At 33.7% G+C, this 15,622-nt stretch overlaps 1 protein-coding gene across 29 annotated transcripts in view; it reads left to right on the forward strand.

Moving 5' to 3' along the window:
- The window catches only part of FIP1L1 (factor interacting with PAPOLA and CPSF1), a 65,452-nt gene that overhangs the window by 42,648 nt on the left and 7,182 nt on the right, over nucleotides 1-15,622 (forward strand). For 12 of the 29 annotated variants that reach the window (XM_082838856.1, XM_082838858.1, XM_082838882.1 and 9 more), the window contains 4 exons: nucleotides 3,469-3,495; nucleotides 5,528-5,582; nucleotides 6,973-7,028; nucleotides 13,736-13,949. In XM_082838856.1, coding sequence (XP_082694982.1) covers nucleotides 3,469-3,495; nucleotides 5,528-5,582; nucleotides 6,973-7,028; nucleotides 13,736-13,949 — 352 coding nt within the window. The remainder of the gene's footprint in view (nucleotides 1-3,468; nucleotides 3,496-5,527; nucleotides 5,583-6,972; nucleotides 7,029-13,735; nucleotides 13,950-15,622) is intronic. The other 17 variants (XM_082838878.1, XM_082838861.1, XM_082838879.1 and 14 more) reach the window with 5 other exon arrangements.

A 15,622-nucleotide genomic window follows, 5' to 3' on the forward strand; every position in this document is an offset into this window, starting at 1 on the left:
GCTTAGCTGGTCCTCTGCTTCAAGTTCTTTCAGAGGCTTTGAGATGGTCATCTCAAAGGCTTGACTAAGAAAAGATTTCTGTTCAAGTTCACTGACCTCTTTGTTGAAAAGATTCACTTCCTCTCCAACAAGGTAGCTGGCTTCATCAGAGCGTGAATGCTGAGAACACAGTAGAGGAAACCAGCAAAATAGAAGTCACTCTCTTTTGTAACCTAGTCACGGAAGTGACATCCCATCATTTTTGCTGTATTTCGCCTGTTAGAAATAAGTCATTATATCTAGACCACACTCAAGGGGAGGATATAAATACCAGAGGTATAAAAAGACATGAATACCAGGAGGCAGGGATCAATGGAAGCCATGTCAGAGATTGCTGTCACCTAACTCTTTTTTGCCATAGCTATATAAAATAATGATGCGATACATTGAGAATGCGTTCATAGATAATTTTTATTCATGTATCTTTTGAGTACAGAGCCTCTATTAACTTTGTGGGAGTTTTTGAAATATAGATGAGTTCCTTTTGATATGATGTTTTGCTGGTCTGCTGTCTTTCTGTTTCTTTGCATCAATTCCTTCAGTCCCTAAATAGGATTTTAGGTCCCCCCCACCCCTATGCTTCTTTACGTTTACAAGTACTTATTACATACTGGAATTAGTTAAATCCTATTCTCTTTCTTTTGAAGATGCCAGATAGTATAGGCTGTCATACAGCTGTACTGTTTTACTTAAGAATGTCACATGCTTTGTTTGTTTCATAAAAATTTGAAATGGAATTTATGTTACGTGTTTTGAATATTGAGGTGCTCAGCAATGCAATTAGTAGAGAAGTTTGGATGTAATCCAGTGATTCGCAAAGTATGGTCTCTGGTCGGCAACATCATCATCTCCTTGTTTGGAATGCAAATTCTCTGCCTCACTCCAGACCTACTGAATCAGAAATTCTAGGGGCGGGGCCCAGCAATCTGTGTTTTAACAAATTCTTGAGGTGATTCTGATGGCCACTGAAGTTTCAAAACCACTAATCTATTCATTCCCTTTAGAACTTCAATATTACTTTTCCAAAAACTTTTGGCCTGTAATAGAAATCTTGCTTTTACTATTGTATGCAAAACTTTCCAGGAAAACAAACATTTTTTCCCTACTCATTTTACAGATAAAGGATACAAAAAAGAAACACAGTACGTGCTTTGTGTATTTCAAGCCTGTTGGCTGGGCAGCATGTATGTTGGCCAGGAAAGGTGCGATTGTTGAGGGAGACAGGACGGGGAATTTTGAGATGCATTTTCTTTTTCATTACACTGTTTGTTTTGTTAACAAAAGTCAAATACCAAACGGTGATTATTTTAGATGAAAATTGTGTTGGTTTAACATTATATCACATATTAAATTTTCTTAGTAGCATTTTGAAAATACATTTGCTAATTGTCAAAGAATGGATTGTATAATGTTTCGTCAACTTTTAAGTTCTGTTTCAGTGAACACTTACCAATAAAGATTTTCATTGAATTATCTTAAATGAAATATGGGTCTCACAAGAAGGACCCTTTATAAGTTCTCATGCCAGCTTTCTGATGTGTAGATACTGTTTGGAAAGACATCTATATCTGTCTATCTGTGTTGCATAATTTTTGTGTTCTTAATTCTTTTCAGTTGATTTTTTAAAAATCTGTCCTATGATACTACTGTAGTAAGATTAAAATTTAAAGCAAAATGTTTGTAATTTTAACTACCTTCGTAGCATACTTAATAGTTTGGTTATATTCTTTTATTTTTATGTTTTGTGAAAGTTTGATAAATGTTTTTGAGGACTAAATTTTGAGAGGTCTGACTAGTATTTTCTTACTTCACATGAATTCACATTGTAGTTAGCTGAAGTGATGCATGTTGCTTGTGTATTGACTTAGGTAAAGTTATTAGGATTACAAGTGGGTTGCTGAAGTTGGTATGGTTTTTTATCTTACACACCTAGGACAATATTCATTTAAATCGTCATGTATTTAAATGTGAAAACTAGGTCACATAGTGAAGTCCAGTAGTGCTCTAAAAAAATCTATACTGTTCTAAAGAAAATCAAGTAATAGTAGACATTAAGAACATTTAATATGCTCTGCCTTCCTTGATTTCCCATTTAGTTTGGTGTCTGGGACTCTGCTAGTTTGTATTGTTTGCTGGATTCTTTTAGCTTAGTAATATAGGAAGCAGCAAGGTACCTCAGGATGGATGAGAATTACCATGAAGTGTAGCTCATTTTAGTAGACTTGTGGATGCCTAATGATTTTTGAAACATGATGGCTGCCTTATATATCTTTCTCAATCTTCTTGGTTTTTGTAAGTTTAGCATATCCTTTTATTGCACAGGTGGTAAAATAAGGTGCTTCATTCTCCATTTTAAGGCCATTTGCTGCTTTAAGATCTTTTTGTATAAACCTCTTATTCTGGTAAAACATGCACAGAAAAAGTTTAAATAAATTATTGGCAGATGTTTCATTGACAAGCAAACACTTGAAAGCAGTTTTTTTCATTATTTTTTCCTATGCATTTAGTTAATGAATTAGAATACTTTTTCCTCTTTGGGAATAGTTTTGATGCAGTTTTTAAGATTGGATTTAGTAAACCATTCTGACTTTGTTGAAGTTATTATGGTATAAAATTTTCCTTGAAAAAGTTATTTGTTTTTTAAATTTTTCTACTTAGAAATGTCATTTTTCTTCAAACAAACTTATAATTTGCATGACACATAAATTTTAAATTAGGGTTTATAGGCACATTTGACCAATGTAAATTGAGAATGTTTATACATAGCTTATTTCTTAAAGTTTAATAATGTGTGCCAATGAGTGAGAGTCACTCAAATTAGTATTTACTGACTTCTATAGAAGTAGACTTAGTGTGCCTTAGGGGTTTATATATATGAATTGGCTATACCCCCTATCCTCCCACAAGTCAAGGGAAGTAATAACCTTTCCACACTCCTGTCAACAACAGTAAAACAATTCACACTAACACTTGAACCTCCTTCGTAGCTTTACTAAAGTGAATATCCATCATCTTCCAAGTTACCTTGCACTACCTGCAGTATTTAAGAGCCCATTGATCACTTTCCCGATTAAACTGTTACAATAACAAGATCAGATGTTGATTATCAAACTTAGTGTTAATTTCATGGAGTTTGATATTTGTGTATGCACAAGTGTGCTTTTTTAACTGATGTCTCACTTCGTTTGTGATTACAACTAGTGGGGGAAACCTTGTTATGAAGTTGTTAGACTGGGATTTCATCAGGAAGTCTGACGTTACATTTGAATTGTTGGTCCTCTGCAAGAAAACAGAATGCTGCTTTTGACGGAATAAGCCAGGACAATGAGGCGAGGGGTTTTATTTCAAGGTTTTCTTTGGTGATGGCATAAATACATAACAGGTTATGAAATCCAATTACTATATTAAATTTCATCACTTGTTTTTTAGGTATTCCAATAACTGTACCACCTCCAGGTAAAACTTTTTTTCATGTTTTCTCCATCATTGTTAATAAACATGAAATTTCAAGCTTACAGTTACAGGAGGGACAGTGTTGATGTGGTTAGAATGTGGAATAGGCTATTGGGATTTCAAGGTCCTATTTTCAGCTCTGCCTTTGCTTCATTCGAGTTTTGATTAAGATATTTAGTTTTCTTATACTTGTCTTACCCATTTCTGTAGAAATAGACATTCTGAGAAAGTTTTTACCATATCAATTTATTAAAGAAAACAGTATAGGATTAAAAATAAAATTTTTATTAAAAATTGTTTTTTCAGACCAATGAATTTTTTATGTATGATGAAGTGACTGCAAGAGAAGAGAAAGATCATTTATCTTGACTTTATCATGGTTTCTGATTTTTTTATTTTTACCCTGCTGGCATAACTCAATGTTGTGAGAAAGTATGTTCTGAACCACACAGATAGGTTGACAGCTGGACAGATGGTTGTTCATAGAGCAATGATTAAATTGTTCATTGTTGTAAGGATATGATCAATAGGAGTTTATATGTGGCCCAGTGTTTTTTACATTTTTTTTCAGTTCTTTTTAAATTTTTTTATTTTTTGGTAGTGTGATACAAATATGATAGCAAGTGTATTTTTACTGAGTTCAGTATTAAAAGTCAAGAAGTATAAAGAGAATGAGAGGTGACAGTGCTTGGAAGGGTGGGTCTAAATTCAAAATGACCTTGATAAATAGAAAATAGTGGAGTTTAGATAGCATGGGATAGTATACATATTTAGATGTGGGATAGAGAGTCACTGATTATGAATATGGCTGAAAAAGACTTACTAGGAAAAGTCATAAAGGAATCATTGGTGTGTCTTTATAGGTTAAAAAGAAGTGATTGTAAGGCTATATAAAGTAGAATTGTGACTCTAGGACTAATGTAGTAATTGCTAAATTTTACACTGCTAAGATGCTTAATAGAGGAGAACCTAAAAACTGGACACAGTGAAGATGAGCATGGTGAATTTGAAACAGCTTGAAGCAGGGCTAAAAATGGATTTAAATGGACTTTTGAGAAGGGTTAGGAGAACTGGGGTTCATTTTTACCTAGAATACTAAAAAGGAGGCTTAGTGGAAGTGTTTTCAAACATGTATTTCAGTGGATTGCTTTTTGTCCTCATGCAGATCAGCATATGAATTGTAGTGAGAGAGATTCGAATTATATAATTTAATGTGCTTCCTAATAGGGTTATTAAAGCTTGGCAGGAATTGGTGTCATAAGGAATTGGTATCATAAGTTGTAGAATCTTCAAGTCTTGTTGGGATATTTTATTGCCTATCTGAATTTGAAAGTGCAGAGTAGATTTAACTGTTAAGGTCCCTTGTAGCCATACTCTGTGGTATTTCATTTAGGTTTTGTGAATTACTCACAATGCAGACCTCATGATATAAAGGTGCAAATTATTTCATTTCTAAACTAATTTAAAAACTATATTATGTGCTTTTCTTTATAAATTAGTTCTTTAGGGTTGTGCTATTTAAAACGTATTTTATGATGGATGTTCTCAGCCTTAAGCATTTATATATTTACTGGTAAGATTTTATTTATAAATTATACATTTTAAGGAAATTTATATACATCTAAACTCTCAAAATATTTTTTGAAAGAGGTAAATGCTATTTTATTTGCTTTTCTTCTAAAATACTTAAAATATATCTGGTGGCAACACTACTACTGTTCTATATATGGAAAAGGTAAGGCATTGAGATTAACTTTCTCACACTCACAAAATGGGCTGTGTGTGGTGCTGAAAATAAGACCGGGTGTCCTGACTCCCAGTTTGTGCTCTGTGTATTAGACCAGACTGTTCATTTAAAGTTATATTCCTCCAAAAATCTGTTCATAAATTTAAGCTCCACTTTTTTTCTGTCCATTATAACATAGAGAAGCACGTTATATCCCCAGAGAAATTTAGTGACACACAGCAACCTTAACTCTTGGCATTAAGTGTGCATTCTGTTAACTTTTTTTTATCTTATGATTGAATGTTTCAGGTTTTCCTCCTCCACCAGGCGCTCCACCTCCGTCTCTTATACCAACAATAGAAAGGTAATCAGTATGGATACTGTAAACTTTTTTATCATTGATAGGCTTCTGACAGAAGAATCATATGTATCTTGGTAATATTTTCAAAGGTTTAATTTTATAAACAATAGTACCTGCCTTTTAATTCGTAAGTCTAGATCTGTATTAGTTACTTTTATATAAGATGTTGGACCTATAGCCTAATAACAAAACAGGACAAAGAAAACTAAATGATAGTATTTTGAAATATCTTGCTTTGATTTACGATACTCTTATTAAAGAAACCCCTAGATTGTAAAATCTTGGCTGTAGTCAAGTTTTGTGGGATGTACAAACAGATTAGTAATCATGAATAATGCATGTCTGTTTTAGGATTAAGTAAGGATAACTATTTTCAGGGACCACAGTAAAGCAAAGCTGCCTTATTCCTTGCTACCCAGCGCAACTCAGCTTCCACAAAGGAAGATTGGATCCCTTCTGCGTGGCAGTAGCCTTATTTTTTATACCCTGCTTTTATGGTTTATGTTATTTGGAATGCTGTGGTAAAGAACATTTACCTCATGGATGGCAATACCATGTTTAACCCCATAGGTTTTGGAATCACACTAACCTGGTTCAAATTTGGCTTCAGAATTTCCCAGCTTTGTGTTCTTAGGCAAGGTTCAAAACTATTCATTGAGACTCAGATTCCTCTTTTACCAAATGGGGGGTTGATAGAGTTGTGAAGATTAAAACAGCTAGTGAATATAAAGCATCAGCACCATTCTTTGCAGATAGAAATAACTAATAAATGGTAGCTATTATTATTTCCTCTTAAGTGGCAAATAAACTCTATAAAAATACTGTATTTCTGAAAAAGTGATTTAAACTATATAAAAAGAAAAATTGTGAGAACTTTACATCAATAACATCAAACCAAGCATATGATTTTCAAACGAAATGATAAAACTCGGTGAAGTGTGACTTGTGAGACCATAGGATTTAATTTTAAGTTCTTGTTAAACATATATTTGTTTTCACAATCAAAATGTTAAAAAGTAGTATTTGTTGATTCTATCAGTAGCGCTGAATTTCTGATTTTTAATTATTAAAGTCAGTTTTTTAAGGCAAAATTTTAACTAAAGTCTGAAATACTTTGTTAGCCTCGAAGTTTCTGTTACTTATTGTGAGTCAGGCTGAATTGATTGGATTACTCATGTTAATACTAACAAGCTATATTTTCTAGTAGGTGTTAGGTTTTGAGGTTAAACAGCCTGTGTTTTTAAGTATTAAAAAATAAAGTTACAGAATTACAGGTACCATTATATGGTGATTAAATAAAAGTCATAATTCTGCTTTATGTTTTGCATTTGCACCAAATTATTAAAATTCAGAACTTCCTTGCAACACATAAAAATATATTTTTCTTCGACAGTGGACATTCCTCTGGTTATGATAGTCGTTCTGCACGTGCTTTTCCATATGGCAATGGTAAGTGTTATTTTTTAATTGCCCAGATTCAGTTTGAATCAGTAAAGTACTTAAGTACTTTTAAAACAATAGAAACATACTTCCATTGTTTAAAGTACTATCTTACAGAGCAATTAAAAAATATTTACTACAGGAATAACTAGGTCTTACATATATTCCAGGTCACTTAACAGAATACTTTTCATTTCTTTACCAGCCATACTTTTAAAAATTAACAAATGGTGACACAACAGGGATATTTGTCCCTTGCCTTTTCCCAAAAGGATTTAGGATTTGTCACCAAATTGTCGATCTTCACTGTCCATAATCTTTTCTGTTTCTTAACTCACGGTATCTCACTAACCTCTTTCTCATCTTTCCCCCTCACTGGTTTATCTTTTCTTCTAGATCATTTGGCAGGTTCTCCTTCATGTTCACTCTTGACAACTTTATCCCTTCTAAGGCCTTCTGATACCACTTTCTGCTTAGATTTCTTGATCCATTCATTTATTTTAAAAGAGCTGTGCATTGTACTAGGTTTTAAGGATACAGTAAACTAGACATAGGTTTGCTTGCCTTCAACAAATTATAAGCTAGTGAGGAAACAACCAGGTGACAGAAGAGGGTATCATAGGAGCATGATGGAGGGGTCTCCCACTCCACTGGAGTGGGGTGTAGATGATTTGGGGTTCAAATCATGTTCAGAAACATGGGGGTGTGAGAGAGTGTGGTAGGCTTTATGAACTGAATGAAGTGTGGTGTGGTTGGAGAGTAGAGAATACGATGAACATCTAGAGATGAGAGTGTGAGAGAGTGTGGTAGGCTTTATGAACTGAATGAAGTGTGGTGTGGTTGGAGAGTAGAGAATACGATGAACATCTAGAGATGAGATAAGAAATGGTGCGGGGCATTACAGCCATGCTGTAGAGTTTAGACCTTAGTCAGAGGGCTGTGAGGAGCCATTTAGTTTTATGCTGATTTGCATAATTGTTAGGTTTACATTTGAAAAGCGTCCATTCTGGCTACTTACTGTGAGGAAATTGGGGATTTGTAGGGTGGGAGAAAGGTGGGAAGGGCAGAGATGCCTGCTTGATTGGGAGAACAAGAAGCTGTTAGAGTAATCCAGGGGAAGAAATTTATAGTCCTGAATTCAGCGGATACCATGGGGGATGGAGAAAATTAGTGGTTCCAAAGGCATTTAAGGAGTAGAATTTGTAAGGCTTGGTGAGAGATCAGATATTTGTATCAGTCATATACTTTCAGTTAACCTTCTAGGTATCTGTGTCAGGGTTTTGTACTGTCCTTCAGACCCACCTTGTTCAAAGCCACATACTCCATTCATTCACATCAAAAGGTAGTCTTTCTGTTATTTGTTTCAGTGGTTATGTCACATTTTTTCCCCTGGGCTCCCAGGAAGTCATACTCTTCGGGTTGGAATCTTGCTTCCCCCTCTCATTATTTATGTGACTTTTGTAGATCTTTAACCATTAAATGGAGAGCATGATTCTTCCTCATAAGATCAGAGAGAATACACTGAAGAATGTTAGTCCTGCCATTTAATAAACACTCAAATATTAGCTGTTACTTTTCTGATTATCCCCATCTCCAACAAGCTCCAAGTTCCTTCCCTTTTCTGCACTTGGAGGCGGTTATTTTTCACATCTGTTAATTGAAGTTTGAATATAAAGGACTCAGCACAGTACCTGTAATATGTACATACTCGATAAGCATTACTTATAAAATTAATTAAAATTTATTTTTACCTTTTTTATGGCACTTAACATTTTCTGCTTTGTCATTAAATTCCTGTGTATTTGTTTCAGTACAGATGAACTTGAGGAATAGCCCATATCAGAAAGAATAAGACTTTATTCTTGAGATTACCTGCGCAGTTTCCTTGTAGAAGATTTCATTTTTTAAAAACTGGCTAATTAAGCATTTAACTTTTTCTCAAAGTAATACATGCACATTTTTAATAAAAAAGCAAGAGTTTTCTGCTCACTCTTTACCACCCCCTCAGAGATGAGCGGTTTTCCCCCCTTTAATGAGGATGTCTTTAGTACTAACAATGATAAAGCATAGCACAAGAATTAAATAGAGGAAAGTTAGGTTTCTTTATTCCAGTCAAACAAAGCCTTGGAATGAAGATGATAAATACTACTTCCTCTTTATCAGTAATTCTGTTTTACCTTTGTTTATTTTAGAATTTTGTAGTTCATCCTCAAACACTACTAAACTAAGTAACTGTAGATGGAAAACAATGATTTTTCTTGATGTGCATATTAAGATTGTGCTTATAAAGTAATACCTAGTTTAAAAGTAATCTTTGCAGGAATATTGAAGAACTGCAGAGACAGACATTTTTAATGGTTTTTAGTTCTTTTGATGGTCTGCATGGCATTTCTACATAGGCTTATCACCCTATTTCTTGATTATATAACTTTAGATACCATCTGTTATCTTATTGTGATGGATGTATATTTTACTCACTTACCATCATTACTCCTCTCCTATTCCCCTGAAGTGAAATTATATTACTCTTTCTTCCTCTTTTTGTTTATATACCTACCCTCTGTTTCATGTACCATCAGTCTCTACTACTGTGTCTTTCCAAGCCTTCACCTCTTTTTCCACCTCTGCCTCCCTGCTTTGATCAGCTATACTTCTAACATTCTGTCTTGTAACCAAAATTATCTGTGCCCTGACAAATATTTTATTCTAAAAGCTAAACAGTAAACCATAGTCACATTATTATGACTGTGTAAATATTCTGTACTATAGCGATAATTATACTCAAGCCCCTCAAAGAAGAAATTTTCTATGGCAAATACATTAGAAGTATCATTTTTTTTAACACTTCATCAACTGTGCAAAGTCATACCACATTTTAATTGGGTTCATATTTGAACCATGAGTTTCTCTACCTCAAGTATACAAAGATATTCTTTAATACATTTTTCCCCAAAAAAAGTTTTCAAATTTCTTTTTCCTGTGTAAGTTCTTAAGCCATCTGGAATTAATTTTTGCCTACGTTATGAAGTAAAGATGTAATTATCCCAGTGTTACTTGTTTATCCTTCCTGAGGGATCTACAGTGTCATCTCTCCATTCGTGTATCAAGTTTCCCTGCATGCATGGATCTTTTTCTTACCTTTCTAGACTATTCATTTGGTTAATTTAACTGTCCCTGTGCTAATAATGCCACACTACCTTAATTTTGAGTTCTTTAGTAAATCTGATACCTGGTTCAGCGAAATCTATCTACCTTATTCTGCTTCAGAAGTATTTTGGGGCCATTGCTCTTACATATCTATTTTAGAATCAACTTTGCAAATTCCATGAAAAACTGTTGATTTTTATTAATAATTAACACTTATATTATGCATACAGTATGACAAACACTGTTAACTCATGTAATCCTCACAGTCTTATAAAGCAGGCATAGTGTTACAACCCTCATTTTATGGACTAGGGAATTTAAGAACAGCCAGATTAAGGCCATTTTCCCAATGTCACACAATAAGTGGCAGAGGCAGGCTTTGAAACCTTGTAGCCTTGCTCCAGAGTCCTTTCTCTTACTATACCATGTTATTTGTTACATTGATGCTCTAGAACAATTTGTAGGAATTCATACCTTACAACATTGTGTTAATGTATGAACAAGTACTCTCCATTTAGGGAGGTGTTCTTTAATGTGTTTCAGCTGAGTGCTGTAATTGTCTCCATACATATCTTGCACATCTTTGGTTAGATTGTCATAGGTACCTATTTTTTGTTCTTATAAATGGTATATTCATTTAAGCTCCATGTACTGTTTGTGTTTGCTTGTATTTAGAAATATAATTGGTTTTTGTTTTATTTATATGTATATATATTGATCAATATATATGTTGATCTTGTAGCCTGTTACCTGTTGAACTCTCACTATAATTTGTCTGTGAATTCTCTTCAGGCAGTATCATCTGCAATTCCTTCCGTTTCAGATTCTTATTCCTCACCTCCCCCCGCCCCCAACCCCCTTTTTTTGGTCTTATTGTTCTGGCTAGGATCTCCATATAATATTGAAGTACTGAAAGTGGAGTTCTTGTCTGGGGATACCCCCCCTTTTTTTTAAAGGAAATCCTTTTATATTTATACTACTAGATTTTTACTCTTAGGTTTTTGATAAAACCCTATGTCAGTATAAGGAAAATCTCTTCTTGTTTTCCAAGGGCTTTTAAACTGTGAACGGATATTGAGCTTTATGAGATGCTTTCTGAGTTGATCATACTGTTTTCCTTCTCTGTTAAATGTGGCAGATTTCTAAATTTTTCTAATATTGAGCCACCTTTTATTTGCTGAGGTAAACCTAACTTGGTCATGATTGATTTTACCTTTTTATTTTTAAAAATAAACACTGACTTATTTAGGATTTTGACAACTAAGTTCATATGTAAGATTGTTCTGTGATTCTCCTTTATTTGTACTGTCCTTAACTGGTTTTAGTATTAAGGTTATACAAGCCACATGGGATAAGTTAGGCAATAATCTTTTTTTCCTATTCTCTGGAAGTTTGTATATTATTAGAGTGATCTGTAGTAAAAGTCACCTGTAAAAGCCATCTGGTCTTGTGGGAAGGTTTTAAATTACGGATTTAATGTCTATAATAATTATGGTACTAGTCAAGATTTCTTTTCACTCTTGAGTTACTTAATGTGTTGGTCTAAAGTATATAATATTCTCTGTATTGTTTAATCTCTGCATCATCTGTAGTTGTAGTCCCTTATTGGTTCTGATAATTTTTTTTTTTTTTTTTTTTTTTTTGGTGGTACGCGGGCTTCTCACCGCTGTGGCCCCTCCCGCCGCGGAGCACAGGCTCCGGACGCGCAGGCCCAGCGGCCATGGCCCACGGGCCCAGCCGCTCTGCGGCATGCGGGATCCTCCAGGACCGGGGCACGAACCCGCGTCCCCTGCATCGGCAGGCGGACTCTCAAGCACTGCGCCACCAGGGAAGCCCGGTTCTGATAATTTTTATGAGGTCTCTTTTTTCTTAATCCTGTCAAAAGATCATCATGTTTTATTCATCTAGTCTTTAAAAACCAACTTTTAGCTTTGTTTATTGTATGGTAGTTTTCTGTTTACTTGATTTCTACTTTTATCTTTATTATCTCCCTTCTGTTAGATTTTTCTATTTTTTCCTAGGTTCATAAGTTGAAAGCTTAATTCATTCACTTTCCATCTTTTCTAATGTAGTGTTTTTTAAGATTAATTTCCCTCCAGAACAGTTTTCATTTCTAGACTTTTGATATATTGGGTTTTTGTTTATGTTCGGTTTTTAAATTATTTTAAATTTATGACTTTTTTTGACCCCTGAGTTATCAGAAGTGTGTTTTAAATTTGATATATATGGAGATTATTTTCCCATAATTTTTAATTTTTACTTCTAATTTAAATTGTATGGTGGTCGGAGAACATGGTGTCTATTACACTTATCCTTTGAAAGTAAAGTACATAGTATATTTTTATAAATGTTTCATGTGGGTGAGAAGAATGAGTATTCTTTACCTGCCCTGGGCAGTATTCTATGTTATGTCCATTAAATCAACTTTGTTAGCGGTATTTTGCTCGGTCCTCATATATCTATAGTGATTTTTTTGTTTGCTTGAAGTGTCAGTAATTGAAAGAGTATGTTAATCTCCCATGATCATGGTGGATTTTTCTATTTCTACCTGTATTCTGTTAGTTTTTACTCTGTAAAAAGTAAGGCAATGGTGTTAGATATTTGGAAGTTTAATTTGTTCTGTCTTCTTGGTCATTTGCATCCTCCACCTTCAAGTAGTCATCCTTTCTTCCCCGAGTAATCCTTTTTGTATGAGTCTGCTTTAATACAGCTACTCATATGGAAATTGGGGGATATTAGTATTTTATTTTATTACTATTTTATTAGTATTTTATTTTATTTTATTTTATTAGTATTTTCCTTTTTTTTCTCCCATTCTTTTACTTTCAACCATTTTGTGTGTTTTTTATGTCTCTTATCTTCAGCATTTAGGTAGAATTTTTAAAAGTACAAATCAATAATCTCTGTCACTTAACTGATTAATTAATTCAATGTCTTTTGTATTGTGATTTTTGAGCTATTCACACTTGTCTCCCATACCCCCATTCTTTCTAGTTCTGTTTTGAATTGACTGAATTTTTCAGATGATTTTTTAAAAATTCTATTTTTCCCTACATTGTTTTGAAATAATATACTTATTTCTGTTTTTTAGTGGTTACTCTTGAAATGAAATATGCATATATCTGGTAGAAGTTTTTTTTGGTGAACTCTGTTGTTTATAACTTTTGCTTATTTTTGTTTATGAATGCCTTTGTTTTAATCTTATTCTTGAAATATAATTTTGAGTACATATTTCTAGGTTGATTGTTACTTTCTTTCAGCACTTTGAAGATGTCCTTATGTATTCTGGTTTATATTTTTGATGTATTGGGAAGTTTGTGGTGTATCTAATTCTCATTTGCTGTTCACCTTGCAAAATGAAGAGTGTATATGTTAGATCTTTAAGGTTTGTTTCTGGGTATTTACCCAGACTGTGGGTATTCACCATATGTTATTTCTCTATTCTATATATAAAATAATTTTTTTTTAATCTAGTGAAGCATTTTTGTGGGATATTTACTTTCTTTGGTCTTCTTTGTTTTTTAGGTACCATAACTTTTGTTTTTAATTATTATTATTTTTCTCTGTAGTTGCCTTTCCCCACCTTCCTGGTTCTGCTCCTTCATGGCCTAGTCTTGTGGACACCAGCAAGCAATGGGACTATTACTCAAGAAGAGAGAAAGACCGAGATAGAGACAGAGACAGAGACCGAGAACGAGATCGTGATCGAGACAGAGAAAGAGAACGCACCAGAGAGAGGGAGAGGGAGCGTGATCATAGTCCCACGCCGAGTGTTTTCAACAGGTATGTTCAGCGTGCAGTAATTTGTACACCTGTATTTTATATGCACTTTAGAATTTATATTCAGTGCCAGGATGGAAGATCCACTACAATTGGGAAAGGATTGCTTGCAGAGTAGTTAGGATAGCCATTTTAAAAGCATCAAGGCTGTTGATTCATAAGGACTTCCCACAGTTGAAGGACTTCCCACATTTGAAGCAGCAGTCTTCAAATTTGTTTGTTCATTTCTTCCTTAAAACAATTTTGAAAACGTCATACCCCCTCACATATTTTTATCTTGGCATCAAAAATTTTTCACCTTAAGTATAAATAGTTGGCTATATAGATGTAATTTCCAGTCTATTATAAATCTCACAATTTTAAAATAAAGTTATCATTACTCTATTAAATATATCCATTGGATTAAGAATACTATAGTGATTTGCTGAACATCATTATCCATTTTTAAAAAATATATAAACAAGCTCTGTAACAGTTGGAAATTCTACGTTTCTTTTTGTGCTTGAATTCTTACTTCTGAGCCACGTCCCCCAAAGAATTTTATTCTAATGCAAAATATTTTTTTCTTGAAAGTTTTTTTAATTGATCCATCCTATCAATCTTCCTGCAACATACCTATGTAAGTTAAAATGTATTAAAAAATTAATGACCATAAGATTAAGTATTTAAAAATTTTTTGATTTTAGTTATTTATTTTTATATATAAATATAATACAAATTCTGAAAAATAATTTAACATAACTACATTCTTTAATGTGATGGAAGAGCTTCTTCCCATCCCTAAATAATATTTGTATCCATGAATGCATGTTACTACTGTTAGGGGAAAAAAGGCTTTGCCATTAATTATATTTCTTTCTTTCTTTCTTTCTTTCTTTTTTTTTTTTAATATATAGATGTAAGCATTGAGAAACCTTGTTCACATAAAATATGTAAATAAGAATTGATGGAATTTTGTTGCGGTTCTGTCACTAAGTTATTTGAGCACTTTAAGATTTAGTGATATGTCAAAATTACACAGCTAACCTGTCATGAAAAGTTACTTTTAAGAATCTATTAGCTCATGGCTCAGTTTTCTTAAAAGCAGATAATTGGAAACCACCTGATTGTTACTTGGTGAAATTGTTTTCTACGGCTGCTACAATAAAAGTACCATAGACTGGTTAGCCTAGAACAACAGAAATTTACTCTCACAGGTCTGGAGGCTAGAGGTCTGATATCAAGGTGGCAGCAGGTTTAGTTCCTTTTTGTAGGCTTTGAGAGAATTTGTTCCCCGCCTCTCTTGTAACTTCTGGTGGTTGTTAGCAATCCTTGGTATCCCTTGGTTTGTAGATGATGCTTCACTCCAATCTGTGTCTGTCTTCACACAGCGTTCTCCTCTCTGTGTCTGTGTGCAAATTTCCCTATTTTTATAAGGGTTAACAGTCTTTGGATTAGGGTGCAGCCAAATCCAGTCTGACCTCATCTTGCCTTGATGATTACATCTGCAAAGACCCTGTTTCCAAAGTCTTTAGTTTTCTCAGTTTCTTGCAAGAACACCAAAAGGGCTTTACCAAGACTTATCAGAAGACTACCAATTATACTTAATACTCTTTATTTTAGAGGTACCCTGTTCAACTTAATATGCTTAGAAAAGGTTAGGAAAATGGAAATATATCTTTACCAAAATGTCTGTA

The sequence above is a fragment of the Leucopleurus acutus genome (assembly GCF_964270905.1).
Source record: "Leucopleurus acutus genome assembly, chromosome: 4".
Taxonomy (NCBI): domain Eukaryota; kingdom Metazoa; phylum Chordata; class Mammalia; order Artiodactyla; family Delphinidae; genus Leucopleurus; species Leucopleurus acutus.